Source organism: Gasterosteus aculeatus, chromosome 1, assembly GCF_964276395.1.
Source record: "Gasterosteus aculeatus chromosome 1, fGasAcu3.hap1.1, whole genome shotgun sequence".
Lineage (NCBI taxonomy): Eukaryota > Metazoa > Chordata > Actinopteri > Perciformes > Gasterosteidae > Gasterosteus > Gasterosteus aculeatus.
Window position 1 is genome coordinate 27,523,393 of NC_135688.1, and position 20,239 is coordinate 27,543,631.

At 44.9% G+C, this 20,239-nt stretch overlaps 1 protein-coding gene across 2 annotated transcripts in view; it reads left to right on the forward strand.

Moving 5' to 3' along the window:
• The window catches only part of filip1l (filamin A interacting protein 1-like), a 46,657-nt gene that overhangs the window by 23,575 nt on the left and 2,843 nt on the right, over window positions 1–20,239 (forward strand). The window contains exon 5 of one of the 2 annotated variants that reach the window (XM_078100918.1): window positions 15,236–18,816. In XM_078100918.1, coding sequence (XP_077957044.1) covers window positions 15,236–18,068 — 2,833 coding nt within the window. In that variant the 3' untranslated portion in view covers window positions 18,069–18,816. Of the gene's footprint in view, window positions 1–15,235; window positions 18,817–20,239 lie in introns of those variants that run through there. The other variant, XM_040198105.2, reaches the window with a different exon arrangement.

Genomic DNA, 20,239 nt, shown 5'->3' on the forward strand with positions numbered 1-20,239 from the left:
TAATGTGATGAAAAAATATGTATTGTACTAATATATACTAATTGTATGTTTCGTATTTGAAAAACTAAAAACTTGTTTAAAATAGGCTTGCAACAGCTTGGCAGATGAGTCCACTCAGGACGTTGATGTCAGCACAGCTCATGACCTCATATCCTGTTTCAACCATTGAGAGGCAGAGTCATTTCAGCCGAGCCTGACAGGCAATAAAACCCTGCTCAAGGGACGCTTTTTGGCACAAGAAAGGACCACTTTTTAGATGCGTTTTTCTCTCTCAATACATTACACAATGGAAATTGTTGCCAAAAAGTATTCTCTCTCACTTGGGAAGTTCACGTCCCACCAGACGTCCCTCATCTTGATGAAGGACACCTCGCGGTTCAGGCAAAGCAGCAAATATTATAAGCGGTAGCAATTATTGTTGCTTTTCCGTTTGGAGCTTTCCACCTCACCCGGAACACGGCCTCAACAAACAATTCAACCTCTCAGAGAAGTTTCTTAATTTGAAGACATTTTTTCTAATCCAATAAAAGAGACACTTTTTTGAGCCATCATGCAGGAACTTTGTGGGGTTTGAGTAAAGCTGGAACTATCTCTTCTCAGTGGGTTAGGGAGCACCTGACTCGGAGGTGCTGCCTGTTAATGAGGAATGTTTATGGGGAGCAGGGTGTCATTTACTTTTCCGCAGCAAAGTTTGTCTGGAAAACAAAGCCACTGTTTTTAAGTTACTGGTGGAAACAGATCTTTATTTGGGGCGAAGGGAGTTGGATGTTCTTGTATTCATACAAACATTCATCATCTCAAAGGAATTTAAACATAGGCAGCAGGGGAAATAAGTGCATGTAAAAGTCGTTTATGGTTGTTGTCGGAGGCCGTGTTAGAAAACCTGTCGAGAACCAGGTGCTCGGGTGTCGCCATGTGATACGGAAACCAAAAGTTAGAAACGCATTGACCGTTTGGCGGAGAACAATAGAAAGCTGTCAGAGGGACCAGCGAGTCGCAGTGCATCCTGGGCTTTGACGGGACGCTCAGACCGACCAGGAAACAAGAGCCATGGCGGGGTTTTAAATTCCCTCCCCGCCCAGATCCATGCAAGTTACTGGGGATGATTGATGAGAAGGCCTTCCTGCGAGGTCAGGAGGCGGGAGAATAGCTGGCACCGGTCTGCATGCGGCTGAGAAACCAGTGTAAACATTGTCTTTTCAGACACACCTTTCCCTCAATGGTATATACATATCTGAAGGAAGTCCTTCCAACTCAATCATTTCGTATTTGTGAGAAATATAGTTTATAAAACAAAGTGGAAGCAATGTTTGACGGTTTACAAGCCCGTTCAGCCTTTGCAGAAATGTAATTCCACTCTCAGTGTAATGCATCTTAACAGAAAAGGTTTCTTAAGTCGTTTTGTGGCAGAAGAGACCAGCGCCCTGCTAACAAATCCACCACTCGACAACTCTGACTGCTCCCGTGACACAAAAGTTATGAGAATACATTTTTCAGCTGCAGTGTCATAACAGCTAAACAAACTACGTCCACCTTCCTCCGCCCGAAACTCTCAACCACACTCGTAAGTCGATTCCAGAGTAAAACCGTCTTTTTGATCCAAGCCCAAAACCTCAATTGCACTGTTTTTATCCAAGATTCAATGATGCAGTCCACTTAAGTCCCGTCCTGGTGTTGCGTTGACCTGGTGACGAGCCGCAGCCTCTTTGAGCCACGAGCAGCTGGCTGCCCCTCGTAACTCTGAAGGACGAAGAGATGCTTTTTTTCGCATCGCGTTGCACCAGGATTTCAAATTGATGAAATCTGACTTTTGTTGGGCTTGAAACAGAGCTCGTCCTTCTGGCAGAGGTGGGAAATGGTGGGTGAGTAGTATGACTAAAGGGGGGGAAACGGTTTAAAGGGTCTATCCAGTTTCAGAAGCCTCTTGTAGCTTAGTGCAGCGGGACAAAGAGGAAGTTTCCATGTCAGTGTTTGGACACCAAGCCCTCACGAGGCTTCTGCAGAGAGCCGAGGTCAACAGTAAATGTTTAGTGCTTTGTTCGCTTGATCTGGGTTCTTAGTCTAGTTCCTTATCTCATTCCTCTAGTAGAGACTAATGCACTAATGTTTTGTTTCATTACAAAGTATTGAAGTGTTAAAGTGCTGCAGTAGAGAATATCTCCTCATATCATCTTAGTCTGTTTAGAAGCATTCAACAGTTTCACAAGGGCTTGTAAAGTTTGCCACGCAGGAGGTACGCAATCTGCGGTCTGCACAAAGAGCAAACACACAGAGAAAAATGCTCTGCCTGGATCTCTCTAATTTAATGTAAGTATAGCATGAGCTCATTCCTGAGGCTCACTTTTTTCTATTTTTTTAAACAAAGAAAATTATGAGATCACATTTTGAGAAGCCGTATATTACAGCCATTTTTAGGCTCAACCCGTAATATCGTAAAAGTAGCTGCTATTCTTTAGCTACGCTAGGCTTCAGCGTCGCCCCAGACAGAGTGCTCCGCTTTCAAATTCTAACATTGTATTTTAAATGGAAGCCTTTCTCTCTTATTTTGGAATTGGTATTTTGGAGTCCAAAGAATCCTTTTTCATCGGGGCATATAAAGATGCACCTGCAGCAGATGTTTTTCACATTTTTTTATATTTTGTAAAAGATATGTAAAACTAGGCTTTCTGCCAGAGCTAATTGCACTAAAAGAAAATAGAATCCCCATCAATCCTCATCTGCACTGGAAGCCCGTGGACACAGCTAAACCTTGTTACCCACTGCGCTGAAATGCCTCTTTGGAATCTCTCCAGATGTGAGACATCTGTTGTCTTCAGTCACCGAGGTGAGGCTGGTCGTGTCTATCCGGATGGTGACATCACCCAGAATAGAGAACATTCAGACCTTCCATTAATAACGCTGCTGATCGCAGCCTTTCAGGCAGCCCCGGGACACGCAGCGAGTGGTCCCCGCCGGTGCAATTCATCAACGTTTTAAGTGTTTTTCTGCCACGCGGATTCCAATGAAGCCAAGAGACCAGAAAGCATCAGGGCTGCACTTTAGCACAGTAACATGCGCCTTCCTCTACTTCCCTGAGTGGTGTCAGATTTTATGGACTGGCGTAGTATAAAGTCATGGTTAAAACAGCCTCAAAAGGGAGCAGATCGGACCCGTTTAAACCAGGTTGCAGGATAAAAGATGATCTGGAGACTGTTAAGAAAAGATATCCATTTACTGGCTGCATCAGATAGTGTGGCTCCCTTCAGAGTGTGTGTGGGTCACAGCAGGCTTTCAATTATCTGCATTATGAAACCGACAATGTACGAAGCTTTTAGAGGCAGGAGGGGTTCAAACAAACACATGATGCTTTTCCTGACCCTAACCGAGCAGTTGTGCTTCCAAAACCGGCGAAGTTTTGCAAACAAGATAATAAGCCAAGTGTCGGCCCGAGAGAAACAGGACGAGGATGACGAGGGCGAGGACGACATTGTGTTCCATTGTGAATCATGCGAAAAAAGAAATGACTCTCGATACATGAGAAGTGTCTGTTTAGTTGCCTCACAACACCAAGTGCAATCAGGCATCCATCTATTCTGCAATCAGACTAGTTATTGGGAGCTCTCAATTAAATTAAATGCGACAAACCTACGGGGAAACGCTGCCAAGAAAAACTTTGTTGGGACGACGTCCATGAAAAATTGGAGCGATGACGTGGCGGCTGCTGGTTTGAGCCTCGGTCTGCTTCTCCTCACAAGGTAATTAAGTATCAAATCGAGGCCAGTTTCCAAGTAAGTGGGATAATGAAAGTTGTAGGCCTGGACAGGAAGTGAGCAGACAATAGAAAGAGCTTTTGTCCAGGATCCCCTCTCTGGGAGGGGGAGTGATGTCACGCTAACGCACCCACTGAGTCAGGCGATCACACACTCATAGTCCATCACAGCTCTGTCTCCCACACCCCGAATCACTGTCCTTTACATTCCTCCTGAGCACAAAGAGGGCGCGAGGGTCCCGGAATAGAGCGAGCAGCTGGACAGCTGTGATGGAAAGGCTGCGAGGGGAGCACGCCGTTAACACGGCATGGGAGGAAAAGAAAGAGGGAGACGGGAGAGGGAAGGCGAGGAAGACCTAAACGATCAAGTAGTGACAATAGGCAGCGTTTGATGAAGGGCAGCGTACTGGAAATTCACATTACACTGTATTAGTGCATCAAACCTAAAACGGTTAGTTTACCGTAGCAGGAGTTCTGATTTTTATAACTTTAAAAGCATTCACGCATCAGTGCGCTCCTTCATGTAGCCTCCTGTTAGCATGTTGCCGGTAGTTGTCTCGTCTAGCTTACGAGGTCGTTTCAGGGTTATGGCGGGGGCAACGCACGCTACATGACAAACCTGCTCATGTTCCATCAAAGCACCACTTACTTACTAATCAAAGTAACTGCAAGTTAATATCACACATGTGAAAAGGGAAAAAGGCTTTTCAAAGTCAATAATCTAGAAAAAGGCGACAGGTTTGAAGCAAATGTAGAGGGACAGCTGCTAACCTTAATTTGTGAATCCAATTGAATACATTTTTATTATTGCATAGATTAAAATAATAGACTTTATTATACAATATAATTAATATAATATACTTTATTTTTCTTCTTGGGGAAATATAAGTGTGCATGTTTTAGTTTTACTCTTGTCAAAGACTCGCCAGCCATACAAATAATTTACCACCATGACCCTTAATGTTGAGAAAGCCCTCCGCAGGTGAACTGCAAAGGTTGCTTACACTCCAATTGAGGCTGAAACGTGCGGTGAACTGGCGCCGCCGGCTACAGAACAATAGAGAAGAAGAATGCCTCCCTGAAAAGGCGCTGGCATCGCAGACTTAATAGACTGCTGATGCTGAAAACAAAAAGCAGAAAGAATCCCTGCTGAACGCCAACTCAAAGACCCGGGACATACAAACGCCCTACACAGGCACACCTTCACACACTGCGTCACACCTAAATCCCCCTCGAACAGCTCGAGGAGGCTCCCAGCACAAGTGCCAGCAGTGTGTTGTCATGTCCGTTGCGCAACACGTTGCGTTGCGGCTCATCTGCTGCAAAGAGCCTGGTGTCTGCCGGCCTTTCGGAGCCAGGCCTTCACTCGGGCCGGGGTTGGAGTAGCGATGTGGTGCCAGCCATCAGTGCAGCGTATTTCCCATTTTGGGATTTCATCCATCAATGCCGTTTTGAAAGGATGAGCAGATTGGGAAACTCATTTCCTGTGTTTAAAGATGCCGGACAGTGTTTGTAGATAAGTTGGAGCATGAGTGAAGTTGAATACACAGCGCCGATGACGGACTTGAGAAGTTTGTTTGCTCTCAACCGTTCTGGAAATGTGTTCTGGAAAGAGTTGGTGGACATGCGAAAGTTGACTGAATTCTAAGAAAATACTTGGATTCCTGAAAACGTGTGGTGTAATGATCCCAGGCTGAACTAGCATTTAGTCAAGTGCAGACCAGCACTCAGGCTTTGAAGTGGAGTTGTCTTTCACGGAGTTGTTTTGGTGCAGACGGATGGACTGATTAGGGCGCAGAGGAGGATGGATGTGTTCACGATGGAAAAAAATACATTAACAGGCGGATCTACATGCGCACAGGTGTGAAAAACGGCTTCATGACATGAAAAGCTCGGCTCCTTGAAACCCGATTAGAGGCTGAGCAGAGCGTTTGAGATCAATGCTAATCCATTGGGAATCAAAGAGTCTCTGGATGCAGCTCCTCCGTCCCCACCTGACAGCTGAACAGCTTAGTTTGAGTGTGTGTATCACTTCATGGGAAAATAAACCCATTGATATTCCCGGTAACTAGTAACTGTTCTCTGGTAGCCCTCTACAGAGGACACACCTGCCACCCGCCAGAGTCCCAGGACCACTTTGTCTGGAGGGGAAAAGCTCATTTTATTGAGTTCTATATAATTAACTGTGTTAGAAAACATCCAGGTAACCATTTCTTCCCTTTATTTTTAACTTTTCATTGAAGCACTTTATTTAAACAATTTCATTTATTTTTATTTTGAAATGCAGCCCTACTTTTATTTAGTTATTGAGGGAACATCTTTTATATTTGCAGTCATACATATATGTACAGTTCTTTGTTACATGACAAATGATATAGAGTTTTTGATCGTACTAAATTCATTTGATTCGTAGTGTATTGATTGCATGCAGATATTGATACAACTCCATCCCTCTATTTAATCGCACTAAGTAGTTACTGGACCTCATTTTAGTTGAATACTCTAAGAATGGAAGTATTTACTTCTACAGATTTGATCTGAAATAAGTGTTTTTGTTTTGTGAGTAATCTCTAACGAAGTCGTTTAAAAGTACTCATTTTATAACCGACTCATTCGGTTATAAAATGCATTTGTTAATGGTTATCAGCTGTACCACAGACACACGGCTGCCCTGCCCACGACGCACAAACACGCACCTCTCTTAATTTCTACCTGTGGTATCCTTTGTTAGACAATAGCTGTTGTCAGTGTGTAAATGACAGCCTGTCTACACGGTCCAGCCCTTCAATCTGACGCTGCAAGACTGATTCCGGCCTCTAATCTTGTATCACTGCATGGTGGCATGACGTGTGGGCGGCTGAAGGGGATCATTTGTCCCCAACACCAACTTTGAGAAGGTTCAACCGTCAAATTCAACCCCCAAACTCACTTTTATACAAGCTAAAAGACGATGGAGTGAAGCAGAATCAGCATGGCGAGGGGACAATACCATGAACACAAACTAAAACTAACAGATTCTGGCCACAGACGGTCAGCAAATGAGCATTTTTAGCCTGGCAATCACATTTTAACATCAAAGCCCAACTGGGATCAGAAGCGAGAGGCCGATAGCAAAGACAAACAGAAGAAAACAGGAGAAGAGTGCGAGAGAAAGAGATAAAAGAAAAAACAAGCAGAAACAGGCATATGACGCCTGTTATCCACCCATAGGTGGATAAAAAAAAAGAGAATTCCAGCGAGAGAGAAAGAGAGAGACGGGGCGAGAGAAGGGGACGAGGGAAGGAGACATGGAGTTGATTACAAGCCGATGATGTCAGGTAATCGCCCCAGAGCTGTGAGGCGAGACGCGGCATCGTAACACAATCACGGGCGAGAGGGTGAGTGTGTGTCTCAAACTCATCACTGCAGGGCACAAAAAAACAAAAAAAAGGTGAAAATGTGTTGCACACAGATGTGCATTCACCACAGCAGCTCTCACAGAGGGAGGAAATATCAGCCTTCCATCTGGTTTGGTCATTAATGGTTTATCAGATTAATGTTAGATATCACGTACCAGACAGCTCACACGCACGCACATTAATGTGCAAAACCGGAAAAATATCAGCCAGGTGTCTTTTCAGGTGTGCATTCACAATCCAATCAGCTCGTATGCTGCTTAATGTCTCATATCATGTGTTCACTGGTACAACATTAAAGAATACATCATTGTATCTGTGACAACCAGTTGCTGTGAGGACAGGTGAGAAGAAGATTTCACAGTTTGCGTGAAACATCAAATTTCCATCAAAAATACATCGATGTAGTTTTAGCAAATGAAAGGAGGAATGAAACCCTCCGCGCTTAGCGACTACCTAGCAGAACCGCACACGTTGCTGGTGCAAAGCAAACCCAAAACCTCCACATTCTTTTCTGGCGCGTCAGCGCGATAGTCATCCCATAGAGGTTACAAAAAAACATCTCCCCCTCGCCACTATTTGTCATTTGGCAGAGGCTCGTCCCGGCAAACATGTTTGTGTGGCCCGCTCTTGTGTTTTGATCTCCAACATCTGTTTCAAGTATACAGCACTCAGGGCCCGGAATATGTCCATATCCAGGAATAGAATCTAATTTTGGATGACCAAATTGTTTGTTCCAACAACAAACAGTTAGTTGCAGGGAAATGGGAGAGAGTACCAAACTAAAATACATCACTGATTGGAGCTGGTATGGTGGCAAATCACTGTCAAAATTCGAGAGCGCAAATCCGGTTGATGCATGCGCGTAAATCAAACATCCGCGAGAAAATCTCTGTCTCGCGCGAGCAAAATTTCATGGCATATTAAGAGCAATGTGTCCAGCTAGCAGACCGGTCCGTATTTGTAAAATACCGGAAAAAAAGTCAGAATCTGTGAATAGCCAACTTTCAATACGGATCGACTTTTTGAAAAAAAATAATAATTATGAGGTTGTAGTGAATGTGATATACAAGATATGCCCAGGCTCCTCCATAGTTCGGTTAAGTTGGCAAGATATTCAGATTCAGACTGACGGACCGGTCTGATAGCTGGACGCATTGCTCTTAATGTGCCGGTAATGATGGTAAATGATGCTTGTAGCTGGTTTTCATCTACGGTCCACCACGGTTATATAAAGGTGTCGTTTGCTTTTTGCCAACGTTTTATCTCAGAATTTCGACTTTCAATCCAAAGACCAATCAGGTGTAGAGACCATGGTGACTGGCTCCGCCCCCTCACTGTCAAAAAGGAAAAACAGCGAGCGCGTAGAAAACACCTTCGAGCGCGAGCAGAGACTCTCCTCGCGAGCGAGAAAGTTCACATTTCGCGAGGGAGCAAATATCTCACACGTGACAAACTTTTGCTCGCGCGAGATGGAGATTTGGTCACGTGAGACAGAGATTTGCTCGCGCGAGACAGAGATTTGCTCGCGGATGTTTGATTTACGCGCGCCCATCAACCTGATTTGCGCTCTCAAATTTTGACAGTGATTTGCCGCCATAAGCTGGAGCTCGATTATTGGCCTGAGTGACACTGAAGGATTGTTTTTTAACTTGCACGAAATCAATCCTGCTTGAACTGAGTGTGCTCCTCGGCTCCCCGGTTCCCATGGCCTAGTGTTAAGTACTGAAATGTTGCTTTAAAAGGTGCTTCGGGGAAAAGCCTCTCTGAGCCAGCGAGCTGTCATACTGTCAACTGGACACAGGAAGCGATTTCTTTGAGGAGCGAGAGGCTGGTTTCTGGTCGAAACTCCTCCAACCTCTGATCCCCTCGGTCCCCGACCGTCAAACGACACAAGCGACAACCACCATGCGGTGCTTTGAGGAAACTCCTCCTCATCGTGGTGGTCGGGGGATTGGAGGCCAAGGTCTCCAGACTTGCAGAACTCTCCAAGGCCAATTTGTTTGCTCAGGCAACATGGCGAGTTCCCGACCAAACAGAAATACTCCCGTTGCTTCCGTTGGCGCTGCGTGCGCGAGGCGGCCGTCCAAACACATCCTCATTCATTACCATCCAACAGCAGCCTCTTCCAATTGGTTAAAAGCGCTGTGAAGTTTTTACATAAGTCGTCGGGGCCACATGTTTTCAGTTTGCCTCTTTTTAGGAATTCGGCCCCGGCTGTGACTCACGAAAGCTGCTCCGTGTGCCACTAAACAACGTCCACAGGGGCATTTGTTGGGTTTGTCGACATCTGGAAAGCAACTAATACAGTTTAGGTACGAGTACACTTTGCTGGAAGTAAATGTACGGACTTAAGTTGTCCAGAGGTTCGTGGGGATGATGGAGAGGTGCCTGTGGACTCCAGGCTGAACAAACCCGTCTGGTTTCCTATCATTACTTCTGATGTCTAATTACATCCTTTAGAGCTGGAAATGAATGACAGCCCAGAGGGGCCGACCGTGGTCTTGTAATTGTGCATCGTAGCTTCTGGCAGAACTTTAAGTTGCGATATGAAGCGCGACTCAAGTGCGTGTTTGTATTTTTACATAATGGCGTTAAAATGAATCCAGAGTGGCAAAGCTCATAACATTGAGCAACAGTGACCTCAGCCTTTGTGCAGCCATGACATATTTCAATTGGTAGGCAGGAGACAGGAAGAGTCTTGCCCTTGTTATTGGCTGGCCCGCCTGGGATCAGTTAGCGGCAACACACGGGCCGAGAGCGCACAGCCACAGGGCACGCCGTGCGTTCTACAGACTGATGCGTGGGACTCATTTGCTGTCTTATTGCACCTCACGCATTGCCGCCCGTTCACCAAACATCAGGTCCTGCTGCTGCCCGTCGTTGGTCAGGAAGTCGCTACTTGAGTTGCCTGAATGTTTTCTGCACCACACAGCGTCACCGGCCTCACGGTGTGAATGAGCACGGCACATTTTTGTGAGAACAAATAGAAACACTGATAACTGAGCCATAACCTTTGTGCAAAATCCCTTTAAAATGTGCTGCCCTCGTATGACAATGGATGACGCAGCATCTTAAGACTTTTAAAAAAGATGGATTTAATCATCAGGCATAGCCTGAGACATGTGCGAGTTAGGTGAGAGTGATCTGATAATGAAAGTAAAGACTGAGGCATTGTGAGCGGAACAATGCGCCGCTGATAAAGAGCAATGTGTGTTGGCTTAGTTCACAATTACACTGCTGCATGAAAATCCATTATTCTATTTGCAGAGCCATTAGCTTAAAGCCTCGTTTACACCCACAGGTAGGAACAACCCAACCCTGCTCAGATGTTCTCACAATGTTGGTAGCAGAGAGGAACTCTGTATTAGAGGTGGAAAGTAACATGCAAGTACATGCAATCGAGGACTGCGCATTAGGGATATCATTTTAGGGGTGTTTTGCCTTTATTTTAACTACATTTTAGAGAGAAACGAGTACTTTTATACACTTGCATTTGTATGCCAGAAAAACAAGATATGAGTGTGACCTTTAAAGCTGTTATTTTAGTATTTACTTTTAAATATAACCAGGCTAGCAGGTTCCCTTTGTCGCCTTTCTTTATGCTAAGCTAAATGTGAATACACATGTCACACGTCAAAGACACGTCTTGCATGTCTTGTCTTGTTCAACAGCTCTGGTTTCAATTACAAATCCCCTTGCAAGACTTCTTATTAACTATGAAAGCCAATTCTTTTTTTGCTTCCTCTTTGGTGGAATAAAAGACTTTGACGAGAGGCAGAAGGAAATACTGTAACTCAGTCTCTGCGTCTCTCGTCTCCCACTGCCCTGCCGCCTGAGCAGATATTTCACACATGAGCCACCGTTCCCTCTCCTCCGCTACATCCTTAAGATAAACAATCGCTTCGGGACACTCCCTAAAAAACACCCAGAAGTACACAGGCACAGGTACACACCACGCGAGCAAGCGCAACCCCTTCATGCGAGCCTCTGCGATGCGAAGCTCCATATAAGGGCATGCTGATGATGTAATGGTCCATAGGCAGGGAGCACATCCCTCATTGTTTGGTCTGAGGAATGCCCACATTACGAGCGCTGGGCGCGTGAGACACACACACGGAGGAAGAGTCGAGGGTCGCTGTTGTACGGGAAGATAATGAGCTCGCAGCGGTGAAGAGGGGAAAGCTTTCGGCACAGGTAGGCTTTAAAACTAAACTCTCAACTCCACTTTAAAAAGTACTTCTTTTGATTGGATTGGAGACGCACAGACGCACATGTTCGGCGCAGCATTGTTTCACGCTGCTGTTGTGTGTACTTTGTTCTACTAAGTTTCATACAGTGTGTTTTTAACAGCACTTTTGGCTTACAATTTGTTGTGTAGTTTACGTAAGTTTATTCTCAAACCTTTATCTTTAAATCGACCAGCCAAAGAAGTTTTACACACTTAATGGAATGTTTTTTAAGTCAGCAAAGCGCCAGTAACTCAAAGTATTTACCAAAATCAAGGAAGCTTAAAGTATTTTTAAAACAACATTTTGAAGCACATTTGGGAGTAACTATTCTGACATGAAGTAGATATTCGCTATTTGTACAGTAATTAATCTCACACTTATCGGTAAGAGCGTGTCACATTTTTTCACAACGTTTTTCATACTGACAACTTAGTTTGCACATGAGATACAAAAGTGCAAAGATCATGTGGGAGAGTAAAGTAAAAACACGGTATACCAGGAACAGTACGGGAGACACTACACTAAACATTCTGATCGTACTATATTTAATATCTGGCGTTATGGACTGTCCATTGTTTTTTAGAACGGCACCAAACGGGCATTACAGGTATTTTAAGGTATCGATTACTTTCAGGGGCTTTAATAATTTATAATAAGACAAAATCTTATCTGCTTAACAGTAACAACGTATATTCAGTAAATACTAGTACTAATAAGAATTTAATTAAAAGTCACTTCAAGAACTTGAGTTTAGGGGAAAGAATCATCTATGGTTTTAAAAGAGGATTCCATGTCTTTTACATCAAAGTATTACAAAAGTAAAAAGTATTTGGATTAAAATAAAGTACTGACTTTGCCCCTTCATTTTCCAGCTAGTAATTGTGGGCCACATTTAGTATATAAAGACCCATATATGAATGTATATATATATATATATAATTTTTATATATATCTATATATTTCGTCCATTTTTTCAGGTTAAACGTGTGGGTAACTTTAACTTAGCTAATGATTAGTTTATTCACATGTTTGTATTACTAAAAAGTAGGATATTTTCCTGTGAGATGTAGTGGAGTTGAATTATGAAGCAGCAGAACATGGAAACACTTCAGTAAAGTACGAGTACCTCACAATTGCACAGCACTAAATGTAATTGGTTACTAGCAAACAGCTCCATAATGTTAATGCACAAACACTGTGTCATCTTACTCATTAATAAACGACGGTTTCAGACTCACATCTCGCCACCCTTTGGGAGCGTGACTGTCCCTTAGCCAGATTACCGCCACTATCAGGAAGTTCATAAAAATCAGACTTACATATTTGACACATGTTGATTGCACTCTGGGGGCAAATCACTTAGCCTGTGTGGACTTTACGTACGGTGCACACACTGCATCAATCAGCGCCCGCCCTCCAAACTCCGTCCCACATGTGGGCTTTCCGCCCTCCGTCCACATGTTGAAGCGGAGGTGGCCATGTGTGGATGCGCGGGATATATCGGCCTGTACGTACATGACCTAATCACTTGTGGTTAGGAAATGACATATGGAACGTGTAACACGGTTTTAAGAGGCGGGTGAGCCACAGTTTCCAGCTCAGGGAGCCACGTGACGAGAGGGAAGCCCTCTGTGAAGCTGTGGCTATTTGGGTCTTCCAGACTGTTCCCAAATGGATGTTTATTTTTCTTTCTTTTAACGTCAGTAATGTTAGCAGGCAAACACACGTTTGCAACAAGGAATCAACCCTGTAAAGTTAAGAGATCTCACTTTGGGCCTCTAACTCACCCCGGAAATCTGTGCAACCCTCATTTCGACGACACATTAACGACCCCCGACGGCGGCCATGCATCCGTTTTAAGGGGAAACCACTGCAGGCTGCCGTGGGTGGCCAGGTGCTTGAAATACTGATGGCAGCACTTTACTATTTATTCCTCCAAAACATTGTTCTGTCAAACTTTACGGTTCTCTTAAACACCGTGAGATAAAAAGAGTTGGGACCAAAGAGGACTCTACTGTCCCTCCAACTAAATAACACAAAATGATATCGAACTACAATTAATACCGGTTGCTCTGGGCCAACATTTCCTAGTACATACATCCCAAAGGGCTAGAAGGGAGGTCACTGGTGGAAGGCAGGCAGCGCGATTCGGGCACATGAGTCATGTCGTTTCCTCTCAAAGGATTTGCCTTTAATAGTCCAGAGAGTCCTACTAGACCGGTTTAGGACTTAGAAGCAATTACAACAGAATTTCCCTTCCCTAAAATGGAACTGAATACATTCCTATTTCTATTCTGGCTGATGACATCACTAGAAAAACAGTAAGGACTGAGATAAAAGATTGAATAAACAGTGATTAGAAGCGGCAGGCTTGGAAAGATGTCTGCTTGTTTCACTGAGTCATTTTGTGTTTCTACCTGCACAATCCATTCAAAGAAAATGTCATTTTGCAACACATGCAGGTTCCAGGATAAGGTTCCTTACCCGACGTTGTTATCAAGAGTCCTTGAAAGCTAAGCTGATTGAAATAGTTTATCAACCCTTCAGGCAGCCGTATGTATGCATACCGTTGTAATATTTCATAGTGTTGTTTGTTTGGATCTAATCGCAGCACATGGATGCAGCTACATGTCCACCCCCCCCCCCCGCCGCTCCCCCCCGTTTAGCAGCTACCGGAGTAAGAAGTGACATACTGCTGTGAAGTGACCCACCCTTTCACACTTACGTCATCCCCACAATCCAAGTGTACATGTGGAATAAGTGTATGTGTGTGTGTGGGGGGGGGGAGGGTTCTGTATGAACTCTGTGGGACTGTAATTGCCTTTGAAGCCGGGGGAATTCCTTTAAATGTATAGAAAAAACAAAACAGGGAGGGTGGCTGCTGGTTTTGGTAAGCGGGGAGGAGGGTTGGTAGGAGAGAGGAACCCCTTAATTAAAGGATTGCTTGGTGCCAGCGGGCCATCTGTGTGGAAATGCCTGGCAGCTGAACACACTCAGACATAACGTACCTTCCACAGGGACCGGAGGCATGTGTGCCCTGTTCTGAACCCATCTGCACACTGCAGCTACATGGAATGGCGTGTGCACTGTACCCTGACATAACACGCGTGCTTTGTAACCCATTCGGGTGCAGAAATATTAGATGAAAGCAGTTGTGGAAATATAAATGTCTTTGCTGCTTTCAAAGCGATTTGTAACCGTACAGCCTTTGATTTTTGTAGTGTGTGGTGGTGAATTCGCACATTGTCCTCATCGTTTCAATTGTATTGCTAATCGTATATGGAGAGACCATTTTCAGAGGTCATTGTTGAAATTTGGCAGCCTTTCTTTTCACATTATTTCCCGGAGGACTTGATCGACCACATGTTACACCGTCAAATACTGTGGAAACTGATTATTAAACTCAAGGCCTGATATTTACAGCAGTAACTCAGGTTTCCAAACCATAGGAGAATTAGTTGGCAACAAGGGAACAAAAAGAAATGCAACCACTAGTATTTCGGACTCCAAACCCGAGAAAGTCAAAGTAATATTTTTTATGAGGTGTTAAATTTTCCATGACATAAAAACGTTAGTCCACCTCACAAATGCGGGGAAATAACAGTGTTTATGATGTGTCACTGCTTGGAGACGAGGGCCCAATAGGTAAAGACAGAGGGGGTGTAGAGTTTATTGTGCACCTTTCATATATAAAATAAGCAAATACAAAGTCTGACATTTTACATTTATCCATGGTTTAAATATGTGCTGCTCCAATATTCACTCGAAAGTTAAGAAAATGAATGTAGCTTATAGATTGTATATGAAAGTTTGAATTGTATTGCTCAAAAAACACCTTTGTCTCGTTTGTTTTTTTGCAGGTTGAAGCTGTTAATTGATCAGGATAAGGCCTACCAAGAAAGAAAGGACGACGAGAATCACCAAAAGGTCACAACTCTGAAGGAGGAGCTGACAAAACTCAAGTCGTTTGCGTTGATTGTTGTGGATGAACAGCAGCGTCTCACCGAGCAGCTGAATCAGCAAACGGCGCAGGTCCAGGAGCTGAGTGCCAGTGCGTCACGAGCCCAGGAGGAGCTGAGCTCAGCTAATGCCCGTTTGCAGGAAGAGCAGCAAAAGGTCTTTCGCCTGGAGGCTGAGCTGCGTGACCAAGGCGCTCGTTACCATCAGGAACAAGAGGCCATGACGGCCAAACTGACCAGCGAGGACGGCCAAAGCAGGCAACTGCGCCAGAAGCTGTCGACTCTCAGCAGGCAGCTGGATGAGCTGGAGGAGACCAACAAGACCCTGCGTCGAGCTGAGGAGGAGCTGCAGGAGCTGAGGGACAAAATCAGCCTGGGTGAGTGTGGAAACTCCAGCCTCATGTCTGAGCTCGAAGAGCTACGCAAAAGGGTCCTTGAAATGGAGGGCAAGGACGAAGAGCTGATCAGAATGGAAGACCACTGCAGGGACCTCAACAAGAAACTGGAGAAGGAGGCCAATCAAAGCCGGAGCTTGAAGGCTGAGCTTGATAAACTGAACCACAGAATTATGGACTTGGAGAAATTAGAGGACGCGTTCAGCAAGAGCAAACAAGAATGCAATTCACTGAAAAGTAACCTGGAGAAGGAGAGGACAGTGTCCAAGGTCCTGACGAGTGACCTGGAAGTCTTGAAGGTCAGGGTCAAAGAACTGGAGGCCGCTGAAAGCCAACTGGGAAAGACAGAGCTGACCCTGAAGGAAGATCTAACCAAGTTGAAGACTCTCACAGTCATGCTGGTGGATGAGAGGAAAGCTATGGCCGAGAAGCTGAAGCAAATGGAGACCAAGGTCCAGAGCAGCACTGGCAAACTTCAGGCTGAGCAGGACAAGGTTACGTCAGTCACAGAGAAGCTAATTGAGGAGAGCAAGAAAGCGCTGAGGTCAAATGCTGAGCTGGAGGAGAAAATGTGCAGCGCTACAAAGGAAAGGGATGACTTGAAGGCCAAGTTGCTCGCTGAAGAGAAAAAGAGCAGCGATTCAGAGTCTAAAATCAACATGATGAAGAAAAGGTTGCAATCGCTTGAGAACATAGAAAGAGAACACGTGAGGAGCAAAGCTAAAGAGGAGAACATCAAAGCACCCATTGCTAACCGCTTCCAGCAAGAAGACAACAAAGTGCAGGACTTGACGCAGGAGGTCGAGCGCCTCAGACACAAATTAAAGGACATGATGGCGGTAGAGGGAGACCTCCTAAAAACCGAGGAGTTTGAATCCCTGGAGAAAAGATTCACCAATGAACAAGAAAAAGGTAGAGCCTTGATGGAAGAGCTGGAAATATCCAGAAATGAACTTTCAAAGTACCAACTGGCTGAAAAGAAAGAGTGCAACCAGGAGCATGTTCTTTACAAACGCCTGAAGGAAGAGGAGGCAAAGTCCAGTCATTTGACCAGAGAGGTGGTGGCTCTGAAAGAGAAGATCCATGAATACATGGGAGCAGAGGAGTCGTTCTCGCACATGAAAACTGACCACTCTGCCCTGCAGAGGAAACTGACCCAGCAGGAGGTCCGGAACAAAGAACTGGCCAGAGAAATGGAGACACTCACGAGGGAGCTTGAGAGATACAGGCGCTTCAGCAAAAGTCTTCGTCCCGGCATGAATGGAAGGCGCTTTTCAGACCTTCATGTTTCAACCAAGGAAGTTCAAACGGAGCCCCCTGACGGCGCGTCTCCCGGCTGCACGACGACGGCGCCGCTGGAGCGACCCGCGGTGAACGGGAAGCTGTACGGCGAGAGCGAACCTGGGGATAACGCCAATTACAGCAACGAGATTCAGCTCACCAAGTGCAGCCCGGCACTGATTACCAATGTCAACAACCTAAACAACTTGAGAAGAGCCCGAGTCCCGTTCCTGAAAAACAAAGACGTCAACGGGAAAGTGCCGCCGCGGCAGAACGGCAACCACGTTCAGCCGGGGGACGTCTTGCTGACCCACAGTCCCGGGCAGCCTCTGCACATCAAAGTGACTCCCGACCACGGACTCAACACAGCAACGCTAGAGATCACCAGTCCCACCGCGGAGAACATCCAGTCGTTCACCAGCACTGCCGTCATACCCACAAGCGGAGGTCCACCCAAACAGAGAATTACCATCATCCAGAACGCTTCTATTTCCCCGACCGCTAAATCCCTTTCCCCGAAATCCAAAGGTTCCCCGATCTCCGACGAGCTGTGTTCCCCCGACAGGGCTCTATCCCCATTCGCTGTGGCCACGTACTCCAGAGCAATGACTCCGGACTCCTGTGGCTCCGTGACCCCAGACAGAGCCATGTCACCGATACAAATCGTGTCAGTGACGACGGGCACCCCCGAACGCTCCATCTCCGCGGAGCCGGCGGAGGTCCTTGGAGGGCACGCCATCTTCCGCGTGACCCCAGAAAGGCAGAGCAACTGGCAGGTCCAGAGGTCAAACAGCTCCGGGCCCAACGTCATCACCACGGAGGACAACAAAATCCACATTCACTTAGGCAGCCCCTTCATTCAGAGCTTCAGCACGCCGTCACAAACACTGAGTCCATGCCACACACCCGGACCCCCGGAGCAAAGGACTCCGACTGCAAACTGCAGCGCTCCTGCTGCAAAAGGCAACAGCAAAATCACAAGTAGCATCACAATTAAGCCCACCTCCACCCCAATCCAAAGACCATCACAAATTACAGTAAGTAATGTCTATGATTGACTTGATAATCCCAAAGACCCTCCATCCCATCCATTGTTGCGGAATCCTGCCCGTGAGACCCAATTCAACCATTGACCCTTAAACCCCAACTCTAAACCCCCATACATTTACATGTCTGTTTTACTTGATGTATGACCCACCCTGGAACCCATGTTTGAATGTTTCCTTTTTTCCTTTGGTTGCTTTGCTTGGTTCTGTGTGATTAAGTTCCAACGAGTGTTTGTCTGCATGAGAACACGGTGCCATCTGAAAGCACTACAGCGTAACATACCAACAGGTTTTAATTTATGTGCACTTACTGTATTGTACTCAGTGGCAAATTTGCCAAGTAGTCTGATTACTCACACTGATGTATCATACCAGTTTTTATACTTCATATTACACATACTGCATTATGATTAAGTTTTGGGATTTTATGAGAATTAAAGTGTGAAAAAAGAAGTGTTATGTTTTCTAATTTGTCATCCATGCTTGCATATTTCATTTACTCACTAAATCCAGCATGTTCTGAAAGTGTAAACTTAAAAAAGTAATGCGAGACCATGTGATTAGATCGAAATTAGTTGTTTGATTATATTTTTGGTGCATGCACTGTAACTTCTTAACAAGAGAGATTGTCAATCAAATGTCTTCATGTTACACCGTATTTAATCAAAAGATTACAAATCACTTCCTCAGATTGGAACATAAAGACTGTTGCGCCTTTGTTAGACGTAATTAAATGATACCCAAGTGGAAGATTTGTCTGGAATAACCTTTGTGCTCGTGAACGGATTACAGGACAAACAGAAACAACCTTCTGGGATTCTCACGGGTTTGCTTGCTCGAGTTAAAATCATAGACTGATGTCATAGTGTCTTCAAACAGCACAAAAAACCCCTCAGAGACCAAGAATGAAAACCATGGTGATCTTCATAATCACACACAGAAACCTCACACTGGTTCGCCACTAAGCTGCTGTGAAGATTCTAAAAAAGTCCACGATATGGTAGAATGACTGTTGGTCTTCTGCACTGGACTTTATTTTAAATCTGAAGCGCAGTAAGGACAGAAGGTTACTGAAAAAAGGTTACAACTGAGGACGTGATCACAGCTGAGGCCACAAGATGACACGCGTTAATCCCTCTCTGGTCCTCCATCCCAAACCAAGATATTAATACTTTAGTTTACCGTGGCAACAATCCCACATGTTGAGGTGTCCTTGAGCGAGGGAGTCTGTGCCTGGGCACTCCTCTACAAACCATCCATCTGGCATCTACATGTTATTACAGAGAAAATCCTAAAAAAAAATCACATTTTTCAGTGCCGGGAGAAAGAAAAAAAACGAAGGAAACTGACTTTCGACATAAAAAAGCCCTTTTGGAAAAGCTCATATGTTTCAGAAACACATATGTATGTGTTGAAAGTTTAACCTCTCAGCAGAAACGTCTCCCATAGCTTGCTATTCACCGGGTAGTAACCCAAAACTTCTGTTTTATTTTCATTTCACCCATGAATCATGTACTTTGAAATGAATCATCAGTTAAACTTACAAATGTTTCTCTATGTGTATGCGTTGTTCCACATGTGGTTACATGTGCCCACAGTGGAAACATTACCACGTACGTGCAATTTTTAAAAATGAAATCTGGACCAAAGGTCAGACGATGATGATGATGATTATGATGATGATGGTATGTGGGAGAGGATACAGTGGGATGAGATTATCTGTCACAGCACATTCATTAATGTCTTGTCTTAATACAAAGCTAATCTAAGAAAATATATATGTTAAATAGAAAGTAAGTGGCAAGTTAAACAGCAACATTAGGTTTTTGTTGCATCAGTGTTCAGTGTCAGCGATATGTAGGATTCATCCTCCCCTTACAAACAAAGTAAAAAAGAAATCTGGAGAGCTTGAACTCAATGCAACATTACTCTTCACTGGACAACAAAGAAAAACACGCGCACCAAGCCATCAGTTTCATTTAGACAGAGAAAGACAACTGGAAAACCCCCAAAACCAAACCCTAACCCAAACACACACGCAAACACACCAGCGATACGAAGAAGAGATGATTAAATTGAAGGAGCACAGCTGGAGAAACCGGACACAAAGCCGTCTCAGCGCAATGAGATGATGCAAACAAGATGCTATTCATTGGACCACTGCATGCGAGAGCGTCCAGCAG